Below are 21,306 nucleotides of genomic sequence, written 5' to 3' on the forward strand. Positions count from 1 at the left end.
GAAAGCTGGGGAGGGACTTTTTAGGTACTTTTTATATCGAGTAACGACAGGACTAGGGGGAATGGGGCAAAGCTGGATGTGGGCAGGTTCAGGCTGGATGTGAGGAAGTTCTTCCCCAGGAGACTGGTGAGACCCTGGGATGGGTTGCCCAGGGAGGTGGTTGAGGCCCCATCCCTGGGGGTCTTTAAGGCCAGGCTGGAGGAGGCTCTGGGCAGCCTGATCTAGTGGGAGGTGTCCCTGCTCATGGCAGAGGGGTTGGAACTGGGGGATCCTTGTGCTCCCTTCCAACCCTGACAGATTCTGATCTGTTTTAGCAGAGGACTTTAGAGCCCTAATGGCTCAATGGTTGGACTTGATGATCTGAAAGGTCTCTTCCAACCTAAAGAACTCTATGATTCTATTTTTAATTATTTTCCTAGGTGGTTTCTGCTTGCCCAGTAAATGACTTCTCACTGTGTGGTGCCTTATGGCAAGAAGCTGAATCAAATCCCTCCAAAGGCAAAAGCTGCACGAAGAGCTGGGTTTATTAGCTCGCTTCCATTCCCCACCCACAGCTCCCAGTCTGTGCTGTTATGTTTATTCCTGGCTGTTGCTAGGAGAGCACCTTTTTTTGGTTTTGTTTTGTTTTTATTTTTTAAGGTAGATGCAGGGACTTCTGTTCCAGTCATTTTTTGGGCCTATGGAGTGAGCCCCTTTCTTCTGCCCTCCCCAACCCCCTGAATTTCAGCACAGTGTGTGGTGGGCAATGTGACTGTGGATTGATGCAGGGTTCTGGGTAATCAAAAGGCTCAATAAATAATTGGTTTTTTTTTACTCCACCAGTTTCTGGATTATTTCAGTTTTGTTACAATTCTGATCATGCATCATAGGACTGCAACAATGAGCTTAAATAAGTATTCTTTGTGCACAGTAAAATAGAAATAAAGGAACATTTAACAAGTTAGCATTTCATCAGATACATCAGATAGTAGGCACAATAGATAAATCAAGCAGCTTGGTTTTTATGTAGAGCATTTTCATGAGGAATGTCATGTAGTCCAAAATGTAAGAGGAGCAGTTAATAATCACCCCACACACCCTCCAACAAGCCCTTTATTGGGGGGGGGGGAAGGGGGTGGGTATGTGCACGGAACTAAAAAACACTCAACAGTAGGAGGACAAATTAAGCTACTGTAGGCAGCAGTGTGAATATTAAAAACCTCTTCCTGTGAAAGAATACCTCAGACCCTGTAAAAACTGGTTCAGTTAAAAATAGATGTATTTACATTTAAGTCTGATCTAGCAAGTTTTCCCAGCAGGTGTAAGTTAAGATGTACAGTAAGTAACTCTGCAGGTTGTACTCAATCTGACTGGATTTGTCAATGTGGTTTGATTTTTTTTTTTTTCTTTTTAAAGTTGCAGCTATTAGGCCTTAAAGCACCAGCATATTACAGCGATGGGATGAGGAACTGGCTCCCTCTGCTTTGCTGCCAGAACACTGCTGGGATGAATCCCAAACCTGTCATTAGATCACACTATTGTTAATCAAGATGGTTTTTTTTTTCCAGCTCCAGCTGCGTGGGTCATTTCCCAGGGCGAGATTGTTTTCCCAGATACTCACACGTGTCTCCCCTCTCCCCAGCTCACTAGTCCGGTACGCGCGGGCAGAATTGAGCTGTAGGTTTGCAGCTGCCCTAGTGAAACAGTTGGACAAATCCACCTCTTTCAGTTCTTGGGAACATGCTTTGTTCTCGTGAAGCTGCTTACGCTACTCGTTGAGGAAATAACTGTTAAATGCTAAATATTGTCAGGGTTAGCTCTTTGGTAAGCTTGGATGACACCTCTGGATCACACAGCCTCTAACGCTGGGAACAGGGTGGGTGGCTCAGTGTCACTCTCTAGAGAAGGAAGCGTTCATTTCACCATGCCAGTCAAGATAGTTATTTGGTTTATTTGGTTATTGTTCAACAACAAAGTTCAATACTTTCCAGGTGGAGCTTTGAACTGTCCCTCTGGTTCTCTCCTTTGTCAATAATAAAAAGGAAATGAAGAAAAATCCTGTACTTTTAGAGACCTAAAACCTCATTTACGCTAACAAGCTTCGATTGCAATTTAATGTTACAATACTTCTTCATGGGAGCGAGGAGGACTAAGCTGAGGCCCCTCCAGTGTCTGAAGATGGCTGTCCACAACCACCATTAAAACAAAAAGCTAGTGTTGAAAAACACACAGTTTACAATAAAAAAGTAGAAACCAATTCAATTCCCTTTTGTTACGAATATAAAGATTCTCGTAAATATGTACAGTCCTTTGAGCTATTTCTATAGCAGGAAGCATTTCACAAACAAGACACAAGATATACACTTTCAGGACTCAACAAGCCCATTTCTGAGGTCTTGAAGATCTTCCATGAGATGCAAAGATTTAAAGAGTGATCTCAATGACCTTTCAAAAATATTCAGACCAGGAGACAAAAACTTTCAGGAAGTTTCCTGCCAAATCATCTGACCTAAAATAACCCAACAGACAAGAGAACGGAATACAATATCCATGAAACTCGCCAAAGGACAGGGACAAGGCATCTGAACTGTGATGGGTTTCTAGGACAGGTCAGCACAGGCTTGCAGGGGACTAGCAGGAGTTTAAGAGTGTGGCCAAGGGAAGATTGGATGCAGTTTTGCTCTTTCCAGTTGTAAAGAACGTGGTTGTTTGCTTCGAATGTTGCCATTGCAGATTGAACGGTCAAAACCTGCTTTGAAAATCATTTGCTCTCTGTCTCATGTTCACAGCAAAAGAGAATAGAAAGCAATAAAAGGCTGGAGGTGGGGGGTGCAGAAGCAAAGGCGGAGGCGTGTCACTGGCAGCGTCCGCGGCGCCACCGCCCCGGCGGGTATTGTGCCAGCCCCGGGCCCCTGGCTCTGCCAGGGCTGCCCGCCACTCGGTGCTCAGAGAACACAAGGGCACAAGGAACTCTTGTCATAGAATAAGGCTTGTTACCTCTTCCTTGCCAAATTTCCAGAGTAATTAATGGTTATTTTGCAGCGTAATCTAAAGGTTTCAGTCAATTTACAAGTGAGGTACCATACACTACTCAGCAAAGCAACCTAAAAGGAGAGAGCAGCCAGTGATGGTGCAGCAGCATGCAGTGAACTGTCATGCAGAAGACCTGGATAAAGTCTTACACCCCAGTAGCTTATAGGTAATGCACTTTGTCTCGGGCCGGGCACGGGGGGTCCTTTACAGCAGGGTTCTTCCCTCCCCATCAGAGCTGCTCTAGAGCAAATTTACTGAGAACAAAATAACTTTCAGAAGTGGCAGGTGAACGCACTAATCAGAAGTATTTTTTCTGTGTTCTGTAGAGAATATCCAATGACACCTCCTGCTGAGACTCACTCACCTTGGCCCTTCTGTTTCCAGGCCACCAGGAATTCCCAGCATTTCTCAGAACTATGACGGATCTCTGGTACAGGGTGCTAACCACAGTGAAGACCTGGGGTGGGACTCTAGTCCCATTTCACTTCCTTGATGAACTACTAGGGACTAAAGTGAATACAAAAAGTTCATGAACTGCTTGAAAGAGTAACAGTAGTACAAAGTGCAAAAACAGGAGTGCAGGAAAGTGCAGAGAAATTAACTGAGATGCAAACAATCTTCAAAAGCGCCATGACTGCGGCGAGGGAGCGAGCTCCGGCCCAGGCGCTGCGGCGGCGGCAGCAGGGCAGCCGTGGGTGGGGTGCAGCTACTCAGCATCTTTCCTTTTCTTTTTTCCTGCAGGTCAAGATGAGTGACTTTGTCTAGCCGAGCCTTACACTGAAGACTGGTCCCAGACCTGGCAGGGAGACAGAACGATGGTTCCAAGTCACAGAGGCCTCTCTCGGCGTTGGCGCCCGCCAGCCTGGGCCAGGGGCTCAGCGCTCCCTGTGCCCTGCCCACAGCAGGCTCCAGACACCAACCCCCTTCAAACCCTAACTTGGCTTCTTCTGTTGGTAAACGCCCCCTGGGGCTTTCAGATCTGGAGGACTGTAGCCCGTTCCAGAATCAGGCTGCTTTTTGCACCTTCCTGGAGAGGTGATCCCAGGGCCAGTGAGTTACACTGCATGTGCTGGAAGCCGAGGGGGAGATCTGACCTGCTCCTGTGCTTCACAGGACCACCAGCCCTTCCACGCCTTTCCCCGAGAAGAGACAAGTTCTCTAGGCCCCTGACTGACCTTGTTGACTTGGGCGAGAGGAGTTCTGGCCCCGCTCACAGGCATCCGTCCTCGGCTGCTCTCGTCGAACAGTCTCCCAGGGGACCTCTCCCTGCGGGTGCTGAGGAGCCGGCCCGGAGACTTCTCCCTCTCCAGGGGCCGCCCGGGCGACTTGTCCCTGCGCAGCTCCGTCCTGCCCTCGCGGTACCGGTGTGGGGTGCTGGGCTCCCGGGGGTGGCCCGGGCCTTCCGCCGGCCCGGGGCTCGACGCCACCCGCTTGGTTATGTGCTCGTTGTATGTGGGCGGCCCCCTCTTGTTAGGGCTACTGTCATTCAAAAATAATGCACGGGAAGAGCTGAGCGACAAAAACCTCACGTTACATTTTCTTTCAGCAAAAGCCTAACTTTCCCCAAAGCAGCGTTTAGGTGAAAAGGCATCAGACCTCCCTGAGCCAAGACAGAAAGTGCAAAGACACTTTGATAGCCTAGTGTCTGTCACATTGCCCCAGCAGCACAGCCCTTAGGGGATTGCTGGTGTGAGCCTTGTCTGTGTAACAGGCCACAAAGCTCCACGTTCTCATGCACTTCAGCAGTGCAGCTTTCCATCTAAAAATACACTAACATTTGATAGACACCTTTTCACATACAAAATTTTGAGTAGCTCCAGGACATTCAGGCCAGGTTAGGATGAGCTCTAAGCCTCAGTTTCTCTGTATTCAGTGCCCAGTGGCACTATCAACCCCAGTGTTTATTCACCTGTCTGAAGTCTGAAGTTCTGCTGGGCAGAACAAGATCACAACTTCCCAACGCTGTGCCCCAAGGCACACTCCTTGTTTAAGAGGATGGGGCTCTTCCTTTAGAGAGTGTTACAGTCAGTTGATGTTTAGGGCCCTATCAACATCATCTAAGCTCACCAAGCTTTGAAGTCACAGCCACATCACAACATCAAAATAAACCAGCTGAGGATCACAAAGCATTTCTGAAGGAGATTTCCCACATATTCCTACTGAGGTAATGTTTCTTTGCTTTCTGGGTTTTAAGACATCAGTAACTACTTGTTCCATTCCAGCATCACAGTGACTGGCTTACACTGGCCTCTGTCTCCAAGAGCAGAACCAGGGCATCCCCCAGCACCCCGGGGAAAAGCCATCTGGAGCAAGCTTGCTTACAAGATGCACAGGGACTGTACCACGCTGACTTCACCATACCTGCGTGTGGCAGAAGAGCCTCTGTGGTGCTGCTCATTGTTGGTCTCCTTCACTAGATTGCCCTTACAGCAGATCACCCTTAACTTGTCTTGGTAGGAGGAGGCCAAGTAGATAGCTCCAGATGAAATTGCAGGCCCTAGGTACCGTGGGTTGGGTATCTCCAAGTGGGCTCGTGCAGGAGTTCTGGGTGAGATTGGAGGGAAAAGTCTTTACAATGACCACACTGTACCTTTTCCTGGCACTATTCTTGCAGCACACGCTGTTCAAAGTAACGAGAAGAGAACAACTTACCCTAGAGAAGCTCGTGCCTGAATCTCAATCACTTCAAGGGAATTGAAGTGGGTCACAAACAGATAGGGCTCCCTGTAGGCTGGAGGAGCACCACAAAGGCAGGAAAAACAAAATAAAATTCTCTGTTAAAAACTTCCAAAAATCTCCAGTGAGCACAAAAGAGCCTCACAGCCCCTTGGGAAAACTAAGGGAATCAGTTTTCTGTAATAAGACAGACTATTAGGAATGAAGGGAGCTGCAAGCTTAAAGAATTGTTGCTTTGAAACTAACTGTAGCTCAAGAATTTTCCTAACCAGAGTATCATGAAAAAGGCTTTAAAACCAGACTATTAACTGAACGAAATCCTATTAGGTTGTGTGAAAGGCTTGAGGCAACCCCTGATGTTATACAGTCTTGACTACTTCAGAACCTTCCAAGCATCATTAAAAATTGCTGTGGTCACTTCAATCACTGTTGGCCTACGATGATTAAGGAACTGTAACTTGGGTTTAGTTCTCCTCAAGCTGTTCCTGCTTCAGAAGGTTTTCCATTTGCATTTATAATCACCTTAAATCATGGGACAATCCTCACAGTTTCCAGGAGAATCACGAGAGGGAAAAGGAAACAGAAGCACTAAGTGAAGAACACCTGCCCCACAAGGATGCTTCCCTGTTCCAGGAATTCCCATAACCCAAGAGAAGGTCCCTCAACACCTACCAAAGGCTAAGGGCAGGCGGTTCCATTTCAGGTCATCTGTCCTACTGCGTCTTCCATAGGAATCCACAAAGACACCAAACTCTGCCAAAAAAAATTCATGTCATATCATGAGCAAGCACTTGAATTTTATTAATTTATTGTTGAAAGGACAAAGACAATTGACCCTGGGCTTTTTAGCAGGGTCAGGGTGCAAATCCTAGCATGCCACAAATTACTCCAAGTGGCACAGGACTGGCTAGATGTCAGAGTACTTTCAGTACCAAAGGAACTGCAGTTCTAGGTCTCTCTGTCACAGTTAAGGTAAGGTTAACACCTTTACCTTACCTTTAATCTACAGTTGGGAAGACTACAAGACTCCTACTGTTTCTCACCCAAAATTTCTGCTAGTGGTCTCTTCCTGTGCATTTCCATGACACTATCCTAGAGGGCCAACAAAAGCAGCTATACAAAAAAAGAACATCCTTTTGTATTTCATCACAAGAATATTAAGAAGTCTCATCTCTCTCTATGGAAACCAGACAAGAAAGCCCAGGTTTGAAAACCCCAAAACATTTTATCAGGATAATCAAACCCCTGTTGGCACTCACCAGTGACTACAACCCCTTGCCTTCAGGCACAGATGCCCAGATGTGGCAGCTGATCAATGGGCACAGAGAACCTTTAACCCAGAAATGAGCTGACCAAAAGCACCTCAGGGAGCTGGATCACTAAGTGCTATTTTAGTGCCAACCTCCTTCCTGTGCATCTGACTGCTTAGCTCTCCAGCCACAACTCTTGCAGGCTTTTTAGACTCACAGTCCTCAATAGCTCTTCATTACCAGGTACTTGAAAGTCAGCTCTGTTCAGCTTTCCTATATCTTCTGATAGTTGACATACCAAATTGCAGCTGTACCCCACACATACCATGGAAACACAGCAGGTACTCCTCCCTCTGCCCCGCTGGGTTCACTTGGATGATGCTGACTGGAAAACTGTTGGTGGAAGCAGCAAACACAGCAGAGGCCAAAGTGTGGTCATTTTTATCCAGAAATTCTGCAAAGAGAATGGAGAAAACCAGCTTGATCAGCACCAACTTTTTTTTTTCCTAAACTGCTTTAGAAAAGCCCCACTGCCAGAATCTGTGGAGGCAGGTGGTGCATTCCCCAGGAAGCAGCTCCTACCCTCCAGCGTATACTGCTTCATCTCAATTTCATAGAACTTGTTGGTGCCAATGATGATGCTGTAAGTGGTCAAATGGATGCAGCTGCAAGGCTCAGAGGTTTCAATCTCCTAGAAAAGAGGACAGTATGGATCAATATTAGTTCCCTATAACTGTTTACTGATTTGGCTTATTCTGGAGGATTATATATTCCCACATTTATCTTAAGAGATAAGAGGGACAGACAGCAACCTCAAAGTCAGTAGCAGTCTCTCAAAAGCATATAGAAAAGTACTCCTGCTAGAAGAGAAAGCTTTGTTTTGTTGGAAGCTTGAAAATAGATTTGTATATCAACTCAACTCCAGGTGCTTACCCTTATAAGGACCCCTTCCTTTGGGAAGAACGTGCTATTCTGCTCTGCAGCTCAGTTTTCTGGAGCAGCAGGGAGGTGTTCCCTACTTACAATAGGTCAGAGCCTTGCCAGTGACTGAACAGTGTCTGAAGATGACAGCCCACCAGGACTGAGCAGTCAGGGCTGAATGGCAGACTTGGCACTAGGAAGTCTATCTGTCAAAACTACCCCAGCTCCAGAGTAGCTGTGCTAGAGCAATCACTTCCTAGCCTGGGTGTCACCAGGAATCAGGGCAGCTGCAAGAGGCAGACAGAAGATCCTAAGACAACTGCAGCAGGATTGACCCCAGTCAAGTCCCAAACTCTTTAAAACCCACAGAGCACAACTCTCATCCATAGACGTGTCCATCACTGTGATCCTGCCAACAGAAAATGGCAGCTCGCTAAAGCATCCCTGCTGTTAACACTTCAGAAATTAGCTTGATGGCTCCCTAAGCAAAAGCAAGACAAACATACACAATATTCCTTCCTTCTTTGTACAACCTAACACAGATCTATTGTCCACCGAGATCTGCGTTGTGATTGAACAGCTAGGATAGCTCTGCAGGTTAGCCTGACAACACACAGATTCCCACATCTCCTGAGGACAAGATTCCTTGCATAATTCCTAGTTTATTTGGAAACTTAGTTGGCAGAACAGAAGAGCATATTCTGGGCTTGCTGCCACCTTGTTAGGATCCAAATTGAGTTGTCTGGATTAGTGAAGATAAGGAAAACCTGCCTCCTTAGGCCTGCCTTGATGTGTCCTGCCCGGAAAGCCCTTGCCAAGGGACTTGGCTCTACGGAGGTGAGCAGCAGCACGAGCACGGGACGGTGGCTGCACATCTGCAGCCATTCCTGACAGCCCCTGCTCCACCGTGAGCAAGAGCTGCTACCAGCTAAATGCTTGTCAGTGTTCCAGGTTTGCTGGCATCTACACTGTTTATGCCAAGATCTTCTCCATCAAACACATCTTCACTTCCAGGGATGCCAGCATCTGAAGTGCTGTGCCAGCTCGGCTTCCTTGCAGCAGTGCCAGTGTGGCACTCAGCGGGAAGAAAAGCCTTGGTCAAGCTCTAAATTGAACCAGTGCTTCAAAAGGAGCCTGCAGAAGCTCACAGGGATATGTAGTTTGACCTGAACATCCCTTAATTTGTGAATTGGAAAGGACATGAAGATGATAGGGGAGCTGGAGCATCTCCCCCAGGCAGGACAGGCTGAGAGAGTTGGGGTTCTTCAGCCTAGAGAGGAGAAGGCTCTGGGGAGACCTTCTGGTGACCTTTGAGTACTTAAAGGGGACCTACAGGAAAGAAGGAGAGGAACTCTTCCTCAAGGAGTGCAGTGATAGGATGAGGGGTAACAGTTTTAAATTGGAAGAGGGTAGATTTAGTTTAGATGTAAGGAAGAAGTTCTTCACTGTGAAGGTGCTGAGGCATTGGAACAGGTTGCCCAGAGAACTTGTGGATGCCCTGTCCCCAGAAGTGTTCAAGGCCAGCATTTAAACTCTCTGTTCTGAGAAGAGATCCCCATTATTTTGTTGTATTTTTTCCTAGCTGTGTAATGAGCGTATAAATTTATTGATGACAATTCGCTGGACTTGTCTTTGAGAGGAACAGTGGGTCAGAGGATCATCTGCCTGCAATTGGCTGTCTGAAGAGGAGTCACAATAGTCCTGCTTTGCACAGCCAGGCACAACACGGGTACCAGCACCACACAGCATGGGCACTGCAGGCAGGTGGGGTTACATACAGGGGAGGTGGACAGAGCCAGGTGAGATCTGCATCTTACTACCTCGTGTGCTGGCCAGGAGAAAGTACACCTACAGCAGAGTAAGTACAGGGAACAGCTGGGAGAAAATTCAGATAACCATTGCTTCCTTAGTTGCAAAAAAGTCACAGATTTCTCCAAAGACAGAGGTGAGGGAACACTGCTGGATAATTAAGAAGAAAGCCTTTTTGGGGTAAATAAACAAGGGCATGATTAAAGCTGAGTACAGTATCTTAAAAATATTCACCGTTCTGTTCTGCTTCTCTCCAAATAAGCCCACTCTTATTAAAGGAAATTGCTGCCTACTCCAATTTTAGTCAGTGCACATTGCAATTTGTTATCATTTTAGCTGGCAAACAAATGTTCTTCTGCATGCAAAAAGGTTTAAGATGTTTGCTCCAAAGCAAAGCCTTCGTGCAATACATGAATGACCTCAGCCACTGGAGGTAGCTCACCTTTCTGATACAGAACTTGCTCAAGCTCTCATTGTACCGCAGAACAACCACCTTGTTGGGCATGGCTGCACAGATACAAAGACCATTCTCAACCTGTAAGGAAGATCACAGGCACAGTTCAGGCTGGTAACACAGAGTAAGTTCCAATGTTGAGTGTGTGAAACCGACCTGAGCAGCTCTTGCCACAAAAAGAACTTTGCAGAGATAAGCAAGTACATTTTTAATAGGGTTGTTACTGTGAATTGGTGGAATAATGAAAAGTCTCTTCACATTCTCAAAAAAAGAACATGAATTTGAAATGCTTCTATAATTTCTTTTATACTTGAAAGAAGTTAATAAAAAATTAGGTTTTCCACAGAAAAATCTTTCATTAAAAGAGATAAGAAATTCAAGTAGGTTTTTAACCTAAATTTTAACCCCTGAAACTGTTCTCTTAAAAGCCACTTTAAATGAAGGATGTTCCATTCACTGTCAAAGCAGCCTGTAGAAGTAACTGTTAATGAGGATTTCTTCTGTGGCTAAATATTTCACACTAAAACTGGGAATTAATGTAAATATCAAGAGTTACCAAGTGACGCCAACACCTCAGTAAATTTGCTGGCTTGGAAACTGTCACATGACATTCAAGAACAAACAGTGGACAGAATTTGGTAATTAAAAATCTCAAAATTGAAGTCAGCTGTGAGGAGGGAGTTAACCATGCTATGCTGTACTACTTCTTATATAGCAGTTTAGGCTATACCATCATGTTACCCTGACTGAATTTATTCATATGAGCAGTAGATCCTCCACACTGCCTCCAGCTCAGCCTCTCTTCAGCCCCTATATTCTTCTTTGAAATAAAAATTTAAAACAAGAATATAGACCTTGAATTTGTTGCTAGTGAAATGAAGATGCTGATTTGATTAACATTAAACTCAGCACAGTCTCAAGGGTGCTCCAGGGGCACGAGGGAGCTGCATCCTACCTTGCCAGCAGCAAAAAGGTGACATCCTTTGACAGCCTCAAAGACATTTGGTGAGACATCAGGCTGGGCTGGGAGGTGAGACTGGGCTAGAGATTGTTTCACTTTCTTTACATCAACAAGACACAGAGCCCTTTCTTCTCCTGGAAACAAAAATGGTTACATTTCACCAAGGGAAAACTCCCTATTCTCTACAAAAGTCTGTTCTGTTACCTAAGCAGCAGCTTATCACGACAGGCTGTTACTGTGGTAACAGTCACAAGGCACTACGTAGAATTCATTCTATATTATTCCTATTAAAAGTGGAACAAAAAACTTCCAAAACCCCAACCCCACAACAGGGAACAACCATTCTGTCTGTGGATTATTAGTGTTGCTGAGGTCTGGTAGATCACAATAACAGTGGCTTCATTAGGACACTATTCAAAACTACCCAGGAAGTTTTATTTTATTCAGAACTTCTAATGTAAAAGGTGCTTTAGTCTCTCTGCGCCAAAAGAACCAGCAATGGATTTCCAAGAAGTGCCCTCTGTGTTATACACCAAGCCCAATTCTTCTCAGAAGTCTAGTGATACAGTAATATTACCTTTTCCTAATTTTGCATGAGATTTGAGTTTTCAAATTGCTTTTTTCTCTACCACCTTGAAACAAATAAAGCATGGACAGCTTAAATGTTTACAAGGGAGAAATAGAGAAGAAACAGAATAAGAGAGAGAATTTGGTTTTCATTCTCCACAAATGTCACAGACAACCTGGTAATTTGGGCTTTCAGATGAAGATACACCCCAATGTTCAGCATGCCTACATCAGTGTAGGAAGGATTATCTCTGGAAAACTACAGATGGAGGAATTAAAGCTTATGTTCCTTTTATAAGGGAATCTTAAACGGTGAAAAAAAATCCCCCTTTTGTTACATGGATTAGTATTTGGAGCAAGAGAGGTTAAGAGTTGTTGTCTCTAGGCTACAGTGACCACCTCACAGCCCCCAGATGTTTAACTAGGTTATGTAGTGATGAGGAGGAGATATGCTCACTGGTCACCTCAACACTTTTTAAACAGAACTTCAAAGTGACAAATGTTTAACCTGTGGTCTCCTAAAGGTTTAACTGAACCTTCATTCACGTATTCATTTACAAGAAAGCCTCAGACAACACGTGTTAACCACAGTCACTGATTCCTGCCAATATGCTGTTAGAAATAGAAAAGCCTGTGGTGATTCTAGAGGAAAGCCTGGCCCTTTGGTGCTTGTGGCAGCATAAAGCAGTTGCCACGTATTCAAAGCAGGAGCCCCCTACCTGCTATCATGAGTAGCTTCTCCAGATCCTTGATGAGGTGAATTTGGAAGACAGCACCCATCCCTGGGATGTGCGTTAAGGAATTCTTCAGTACATTCAGGGCATAGAGACCTTCTTCTGCACCCACCAGTACTACCTGCAGTGACAACAGGAAAAAACATAGCACTGCGTGAGGAGAACAAGGAATGCTCCAAGAGCAAACCTGGATGGTACTGTTTACCAGCAAGGAGGAAAACCAAACCACCAGACAAAGAGATAATTACACATACTGCCACTGAGATACCACTTCCACTAATTAAATTCCCAGGACCCTGAAGGGCCCAGCTGAACATTATCATTACCTGGTCACTGAAGGGCATTGTGCAGTTTATATCCAAACGGTCTTCACCCTCCAGCTTCAGCAGGGAGTTTCCCAGCAATTTCTGCAAATGACAAAAAAGGGAGTTTTTTTTTCTTTTGAGTTAATCTTTATCTCTTTCTCTATTAGTATCACAACAAGGTAAGATAATTATTTCAGATAGGCAAAAAGCTTGGCACAGATTTCTTTTTCTCAGAAAGTTGCAGGGATACCTCCTGCAAAAGAATTAGTAAACTTTCACCTGCCTGAAAAACAGTGAGGTAAACCAATCAGAATTAACCTAAACTCAGACAGAACCCTATCCTTTCCATTTCCCCCATTTTTCTGCAATGGAGCAGTTTCCCAGAGGAAGGAGTAAAAAGAAGTCCAAATGTTGGTGGGAGCATTTATTTTCTCAGAGACAAAAAAAATGCTAGCATAAGAAGGGATGATTTCCTGCCAGGGAGGTATTCCCAACCTCCAGAGCTAACTTTCTAAAGTGCAATGCCATAGAATCCAACCTCCCTTTATCAGAAAACAGTGTTATCAGTGCAACAATGATGAAAAAGGCTATCCAAAACCAAATCCATTTAACCTCTCATTTGTATCAGGAAGGAAACTTAAACTAAATACTACACATACACCCCTCCCTGCCAAGAAACAGAAAACCTCTACTCTGTAAGAATGGGAGAGGAGGGGGATTTTTGCTTGTTTCTTTCCTTCGTCCTTTTAAGGTTTGCTCATTCCACGTGGTGCATCATGAGCTTAGATTTACAACACGTCTTAACTGCTCTTTCCTCCTTTCCTGTTCACTGGAATTACAGAGATACAATTTGAGGATCCTCTTACTACACTGCCCAAGTCTAAAGCAGGGTACTGTAATATAAAGCATCAGTCTCACAACGAACTCATTCCTGGTCCTCATATTGTACATCATAAGGCAGAAGTAATAACTTACCTTCAATTAAACCTCAGTACATCAAATACCGAAAAAATATTTTTCAAAACTCTGCTCCCTCCCAGAATATTTTATTATTAAATGAAACTTTTATACTCACAGCATCAGCCTCAGCTTTTTCTCTGGAAACTCTCCCACCTGCCACTATAGATTCCAGTGCTGTGACCCAGCGCTGTTTGTCAGGGAAGCTGGGTGCTAACAGGTAGAGTGTTCTACCAGGCCAGCAAGTGGTGTGTGGATGAGACTCCAATTTTAGGATATATGGCACATCTGAGATGTTATATAGATAGAATAAGACTTAGATTAGTTTTTGGAATACTGTCAGGTGACTTAAAATCAACACCTTTCAGCCTCATTGGAGAGAAGTTGTATTTATCACGACGTGTTACCACGGCAAATTATACATAGGCTTTTCCTTTACAGGTCCTGCACAGGCTAGCTACTTAAAGCTAAATATTAGCTGGAAGTATGCAATCCATACATACAATGCTGACTTTACTAAATAAGAGTAATTTCTTGCCTTTTATTCAAAAGAAAAAGGAATTCCATTGTGAAAAAAAGTACGAGAACAGCCACTTGACTAAAGTTTCCCCTGTACTTTCAAGAAAAATCTGTAAAAATTGGTTATGGAAACCTTTGTTTTTAACAATCTGTATCCTTTAATGTTTAAGCCAAGACATACATCATCTTTTCATCAGTTCTATTCAATACATACAAAACAAAACATTAACATTTTTCCATAAGAAGAGACTGTACACACCCCACAGTATTTCTAAGTTAATGACTTTTTGCTTAGAGCACAACAGTGGCATTAATTAGGACACTTCACACTTGATAGAGAGCATCGAGAGAAGAAATTTAAATAAACCAAGTGCTTTTAAGTATGTTACAAAACTCTTAAAATATACTTCCATTTGGCTCAATGGTTATATCATTTGCAGTTCAGCTACCACAACAGAAGCAGGAGCCTACATGTGACTAAATCTAGATGACTGATCTATTCACCTAATCCAAATAGAAGTAACCTCAAGATGACACAGTTACAGAATGAAAGTTAAGCAGAGCAAATTCTGTTCAGCCGAACAAGATGCCACTGAGGGCAAGCCAGATGAATCCATTTGACCTCATCTACATAAGGTTCTCACCTGTCTTTGCTGTATTGGTAAGCTCAGTAGCTCCTACAGCTCCATGAACAGTTACATCACCATCAGGCAGGCAGAGCTCAAACTCCTCCAGAGGCCTCTGTCCAGCTGCAGGAAGAATGGGGAGACAGGTTAAACAAGAACAAGCAGGCAAATATCAAGAAAATAATTGTGATAGCAAAATGGATACACAGTGGATGTTTCACAGCTGGATTATTATGAGATACCAGGTAATAAAACTGCTAAGGACCTAGAAAAACAACAGTGTTGTCTTATTATAGAAGATTTAGCTAAATTATGTAGGGCTACAGCAAACAGTACCAATCTTTAAGCCTCTCAACTCAAGAAAAAACAGTCTTCCAAGAAATGCTAATTTACCTTCTCTTGCTTCTGCATCATAAATGAGCACTTTTGTTCCTTCCAGGACAATATATTTCCTGTCCCAACCCTGCTGCCCACGTTTATTATTCCTGAAGAAAATAAGCACAAAGCCATGTTGGATTTTCTGCTTGAATTCTGAATAAAACAAGCATGCAACTCCTAGAAAGACAAATTTCCGTGGCAGTAAGAAACGGTAATGGGCATGTACTGATTATCACATTCTAAGAGCCAGGATAATAGAACTGTTCCAAACATTTCAGCACCTGATAGAGCACCAAGATTCATGGCTATACCTTGGCACTTTCATCCATCCTTCCAGACGTAGACTGCTGCTTGGCTCCTTCAGCTGCAGACCAGGAGAATTCATTTTATCCCGGCAGAAGGCTTCCGAGAAGTGCATGGCATATTCTGCTGGCAGTCCACAAGTAGCTGGCAAGCAAGTTGAGCATTTTGGGTGACACATCACCTGGCATTCTGACAAGAGGACGGAGAAAAACTTCTGTTAAATGACAAAAAAAATCCTGACACAGCTGCCTCAACTTCTAACATACAAACCCCAGCTTTTCCAAGAACCTCCTTCTACTCTAAACCCTCAGATGTTTTCTAATGTAGAATGTTTGCACCAACTAGTTTCAAAGTCTTCATACTTGGTCCTTGCTTCAGCTTTCAGTGAAAGTCTGTTCTACACGACTGATACTGTATCACTCTGCTGTCCAGTTCCACTTTGCTCATGCCCACACTCTGCTCTTACCAAGGCATTTAGAGGCCTGCCGGCCGAAGTGCACGGTATCCAGGCACACGGCGCATTTGGTGGCTCTCATGTTCAGCCCCACGTTGAACCGATGGGGGATGTTGTGATGCATTCGCTCTTTCAGGCGCCGGCTGTACTCTGCAAGAGACAGAATTTATTATCAGCGGGAAAACTGTGATAGGGATGAAAATTATAGCGGGTTTTGGCATTTTAAGGACAAGGTATAGAGGGACTATTAAAGCCCCGCTGAATGTAAACACACTTTTCCTTTGCAATCTGCAAATCTTAAGCTACATGACCACCTCAGTAATTGCCTTATGCAGATGCCCAGAATCTGCCACTTGAGAACAGACTGTGGAACTGAAATGGCAAATGTTTGGTGTAGCAAGATGATGTCAATCAAAGCATCGAAATTTCAAGTCTGCGCTCAGCTCCAATTCTGTGCTAAAGTAATCTCCCAGTTTTGCTTACAGCTAACAAAGCCTTCAACACCTTTGCTGTTGTAATCAATACACAGGAGGCCCTCCTCATACAGCTTCCCTGCTAACCATCAGTGGCAGCACAGCCTAAAGCACATTGAAAATCCCCATTGGTGGATCTATACTGACCAAAGCTTACCCTTCAAGGCATGGTCTTTTACTGACGAACATCATTCTCTTCTCTGCCTGTGATCTGCCTCTGAGAACATCTTTCCTTGCCAATATTACCTACTCTCATAGCACCCTGTGGCTCCCCAGCTATCTGTGATGGCTGCACCAGTTTGTGGGTTCTGGCTTTTTCCAGCTAAAGGCTGGAGGCTTTAGGGTTCAACACTCACTCTGTATTACTCGTTAACTAAGAACAAATGAGCAGGGCTCTCAATACTTTAATTTTTTTCCTAATGATCATCTCCCCTTCATTCTCCAGGATAGGGGAGGGTATCCCCTTTTTCTAGTGAATAGGATATTAACATCATCTTTGACCTGGTGTCTTCCTTTTATGCCTAACTGAAGTCTTTTCCCTTTTTCAGAAGTCTTGATAGAATCTTTCTGCTCAGCAAAACAAATCTGCAGTTTAGACAAGTGAAAATGTTCACTGCTAAGGAAACAGTCATAAATCCTTTTGATCAATGCAGAGAGTAGTACAGAAAACATATTCATTTGAAAAAAACATGCTCTTAACTCATGCTAATAATCACCTTGCTGCTGAATTTTTCAGTAATAAGTTAGATAATACAAATTGAGAATTATAAACCAAAACCAAATGCAAAATTTACAATCCAATATTCCTATCATGAAAAAAAAATCTGGGTCTGAAATAAATCTAAAAAAAAGAGCTAGCATTGCAAGAGTAGACAGAAAAACAGCAACAGAAAAGTTCACCAAGAACCTACCCTCTGGTGTGGAAGATTCCTTCCTGCGACTGGAAGGTGGAGCTAGCAAACTGATGGGAGTTGGCTGATGCTCTGGTGAGCGGACTATGGCAGACATGATGATCTGCTGCCTGGCTGTGGCTGGAGTAGATGGATGAGGGTGGTCTGATATTTTCCGATGAGCAGCTATAGGTGAGACAAATGCCACTGGTTAACACAACCCATATGAAACACGAGTTCACAGCAGCGGTTCTGTGCAGCCATTCAGTGGTTACAACCCGCAGAAACAAGCGCAGGCTTATTGCATCTTCACAGCAGTAGGTAAGACTTAAGCAACATATGTTACTGCTATAGCACCACACAATTAATGGCACGTTCTCAGACCAAAAACGTGCGTCTCCTTCCAGATTCACCTTTTCTCTCAAGCCCTACCTTCTTCACGAGCAGATCTGAGTTCAATGCGTGTTTTTTGTAGAGCCTCCTCCAGCTCAGCAGAACGAGCCTTCTCCTTCTCCAGTGCCACTTTCAGCTCATTGTATTGCAGGGGAACCTGTGTGGGTAAAGAAGGGTCCTCTTTCCGCCGACTAAACAGGCCCTAGCAACAGAAACACACAGACAACTCCTAACTCCTAGTAAGAGATGGCTTAAACTAGGCAAAGTGAAACTAGCTAGTGGCAGCCCGGCCAGAGGGCCTAATGGCAATTCTGATATGAGTAAGGATGGATTTTTAGTTCATACTGGCACTGGAGAAAAAATGTCGAGATATGGATTGATTTAAAGAGGGACGTACGTTACCTGTTAGCACTCACACCTTGAGTATCCGAAAGCATCTAAACAGAGGATCTCAAAATATGTGGTTAAAATTAAATTACTTCATTAAAAATGACAGAACTGCTTATGACAAAGATGCGACCCAAGTCACATCCCCTGACTAATCAATCCTGTGCTGTGACTACAAGACAACCACTCTAGATACACAGTATGTTCATACACACAAACTTACCATTGGGAAAAAAAGACAGTTACAATTCTGTATTCCTACAGCCTCAATGAGGTGTAGCTACTGGGTTGTAACCTACCTATTGTAGGAACAACAAAATACTGAAAAAGCCACAAAGAACATATTCTGCCTAGTAAATTTTGTGTTCAGCAACTCGGAATGTTCTTAAGTGAGGACACATTTGTGTTACACAAAGAAAGATGAAACAGGATATTAAGAATACACAGCACGTAACTAATTACAAAACCATCATTTAATTCCATGCCTCTCAACCCATTTTCACCCACCTTTTTCTTTTTTGCTGGTTGGTCCATCTTTGCCTGCAGGAAATCAATGAGTTTGGTTTGCTGAGAAATAGTGCCCTCCATTTTCACTTTCTCATGGGAATAGAGAACCTGTGAACCACACACACACAAAAATTTTCATCTTAATAGAAGAAAGAGAAAACTCAATAGCAGAATAGAGCTAAAAAATAGTATAAGGGAAGTGCCACACTGAAACAGTGGATGTGGAGCACACAGTTCTGCCTGCTGCTTCCTCACCCTCACCTGAATGTTTTCCAGCTGATATTCCAGGTCACTTCTTTCAGTCTTCAGAAGATCTGCTCGATCTAGAGCCTCTTGCAGACCTTGGGTTAGGCGGAAGATGTGATTCTTTTGCAGATCCATTTGCTGCTGCAGCTTTGCCTGCTGTTAGTGGGAAAACAAAGAAGGCCAGTGTTTTGCCTTGTTTGCTTGTTCTTAAAGAAAAGCTAATAAGCATTATCACTCCTTGTAAAATAAGCATAATTTTGGACCTTAAGTAAACAGACACTTCTTTAAAAGCTAGAAAATTACAAAATTCTAGACATTTTCCTTCCTTTCAGAATGCATTATGACTATACAAGGATTTCTATGTAGTATATTTACATTAATCTGTAGCAACATCATTTCTTGCAACAGCATGTTCAAGTTATTTGCTTTTTTAAGCACTTAAACTCTTGTAATTTTTAATAAGACTGGACATACACAAAGAATCTCTCAATGCCATTTTCTCAAGCTCTCTATATAAATCACAAGAAGCCACCTCAGTGTTTTGCAATAAACAAACAAATAGACCTTCCTATAAACAAGGATAAACTTCCTCTATAGTCATATCAGATAAGGAAAATTACATCTTTGTCTCCAACTAAGAACAGAACAGGGCACATGACAAATTACTCCTAGTTATTCCAGGTTTTATGCTTCCTTGATGAGAAAATCCCTGAGTATGAAAAGCATCAGTGGTTGTATGTTATGAAGCAAGAGGCAGAAATCTTCCACTGTGATGTGTGATGTTCTCAGCCTGTGTTGTGCCTCATCACTACAGACTTCTGTAATGATCACTGGTAAACTTGACAGCCCTCCCCTGCTCTGCTCTTCTTGTCCAGGTACTGTGGGACTGTGCCCACTGGCTGCAAGGTCCTTGCCTGATTTGCTGCCACCCTTAGCTCCCTGCTCACCTTCCCTCGAGGAGCAGGTTGCTTTTACCACTCTCCAACATGGCTGCACACTTTGCAAAGTTTTAAGTAAAAGCAAAACCTCCAACTTTATTTATCTCCCCAGCTATATGTACAGAAGGATGGATGTATAACACTGCTAACCACACAACGTCCCCCTGTCAAGATGTGGAACCTTCTTCTGAAGTTATAACATGAATTTCCAAGGTTACCTCCTCCAGAAGCCTCTGCTTGAGCTCCCTTTCTGTCTCAAGCTTCTGCTGTAAACTGCGTGCATTCATCTCCAACATGGCATGCTTCTTCTCCAGGTCATTCAGCTAGGCAGGTGGAACAGATGTTCAGAATAACATTGAACACTAATAAATAAGGTGTTCCACAGTCATAAAATCCAGCTTCTTTTTAATTTGTTCCAACATCTTGAAAAAGCTGCTCAAGAACACATTTCTACAAGTAATATCTCTAGAAAAGTATCTCACTGGATAATGAAAGGTACTTACCTTATCAGAAAGGCTCTCAGCTTTGAGTTTTTGTTCTTTTAGTGCTTGCTGGAGGGCTAAAATCTCTGCCTTGTGTTCTTTGACAGCTAGCTCTACCACCTGTCGAGATTCAGTAATACGCTGATCTGCTCTCACTCTGTATTAAAATGGAAAATAATGTTACCTAACTCCTTTCTAGGCTTGACCTCTTCCTAGCATGTGGTAGCATCAATAACTTTCAGAGGTTTGCCTCAAATTCAAGATGTTACTTTACAAAGCCAGACTGCTTGCTGCAACACTTTTATATTATATAACCCTGTCCCTGCCCCTGCCAGAACTATGGCCTAAAAATTTCAAGACCCCACAGGAACAGTTAGGAGCAAAGACTATTTTTCCATATAAGTAAGTAGAAGATAATAAATCAAGGCATTTTATAAATTACAATTATAAATACCACTCCCCATGAATTGCTCACTCGCAAAGAAACAAAAGGAACAGTATCACTGGTGAATGACTATTAACTAATAAACCATTTTTAGAACTACCTCACGAGAATTTATATTTAGTTCCAACTCCCATATCCTATTCTAAATATAATTTTTGTACAAGCTTCTATAGAGAATTTTCATAAAAGTTAATAAAGAAAGAGGAGGAGGAGAAGAGACCTGCTCTGTTTCTCAGTATCCAGCATCCTCTGCAACTCTCTAACTCGACATTCAAACTGGGACTTCTCATCCCCTAGAACGTTTCTCCATGCTTCCCACTGACGCTCTTTCTCCAAGAGTTCATCATTCAGGGCCTCCAAGTCCATTACTTGCTCTTCCAGCATTGTACATGTTGTCTTCAAGGCCTCCATAGTCTAAAAATAAATCCTCCTATCAATTCTCACATCCCACATTAAGCGTGCACTTTAAGCTTCAGCCTTACCATTTAAATTACAGTACATGCAAATTGGCAGCAAACATAAGCTGGTAAATCACAACCCATTTATTTCAAGGCTTCCATACTTTCACTTGTGATTGCCGTTAATGTCAGTTCTGTCTCATGAAAATTCTGAGATGTCC

General features: G+C 43.4%; 1 protein-coding gene across 1 annotated transcript in view; it reads right to left on the minus strand.

Annotated features, from left to right (window-relative positions):
• Nucleotides 1-3,746: 3,746 nt before the first annotated feature.
• Nucleotides 3,747-21,306, minus strand: part of CIT (citron rho-interacting serine/threonine kinase) — a gene marked incomplete at its 5' end in the record, with an annotated part of 54,230 nt that continues 36,670 nt past the window's right edge. Inside the window, 23 exons of the mRNA XM_008948853.1 lie at nt 3,747-3,808; nt 4,188-4,491; nt 5,374-5,556; nt 5,665-5,743; nt 6,361-6,441; nt 7,264-7,392; nt 7,521-7,629; nt 10,111-10,203; nt 11,078-11,217; nt 12,370-12,505; nt 12,711-12,791; nt 13,765-13,934; nt 14,810-14,914; nt 15,185-15,276; nt 15,481-15,661; nt 15,939-16,076; nt 17,311-17,475; nt 17,722-17,884; nt 18,577-18,684; nt 18,838-18,978; nt 19,979-20,083; nt 20,264-20,399; nt 20,908-21,101. Coding sequence (XP_008947101.1) covers nt 3,785-3,808; nt 4,188-4,491; nt 5,374-5,556; nt 5,665-5,743; nt 6,361-6,441; nt 7,264-7,392; nt 7,521-7,629; nt 10,111-10,203; nt 11,078-11,217; nt 12,370-12,505; nt 12,711-12,791; nt 13,765-13,934; nt 14,810-14,914; nt 15,185-15,276; nt 15,481-15,661; nt 15,939-16,076; nt 17,311-17,475; nt 17,722-17,884; nt 18,577-18,684; nt 18,838-18,978; nt 19,979-20,083; nt 20,264-20,399; nt 20,908-21,101 — 3,057 coding nt within the window. The remainder of the gene's footprint in view (nt 3,809-4,187; nt 4,492-5,373; nt 5,557-5,664; nt 5,744-6,360; nt 6,442-7,263; nt 7,393-7,520; nt 7,630-10,110; nt 10,204-11,077; nt 11,218-12,369; nt 12,506-12,710; nt 12,792-13,764; nt 13,935-14,809; nt 14,915-15,184; nt 15,277-15,480; nt 15,662-15,938; nt 16,077-17,310; nt 17,476-17,721; nt 17,885-18,576; nt 18,685-18,837; nt 18,979-19,978; nt 20,084-20,263; nt 20,400-20,907; nt 21,102-21,306) is intronic.

Source organism: Merops nubicus, unplaced genomic scaffold, assembly GCF_000691845.1.
Source record: "Merops nubicus isolate BGI_N331 unplaced genomic scaffold, ASM69184v1 scaffold42241, whole genome shotgun sequence".
Classification (NCBI taxonomy): domain Eukaryota; kingdom Metazoa; phylum Chordata; class Aves; order Coraciiformes; family Meropidae; genus Merops; species Merops nubicus.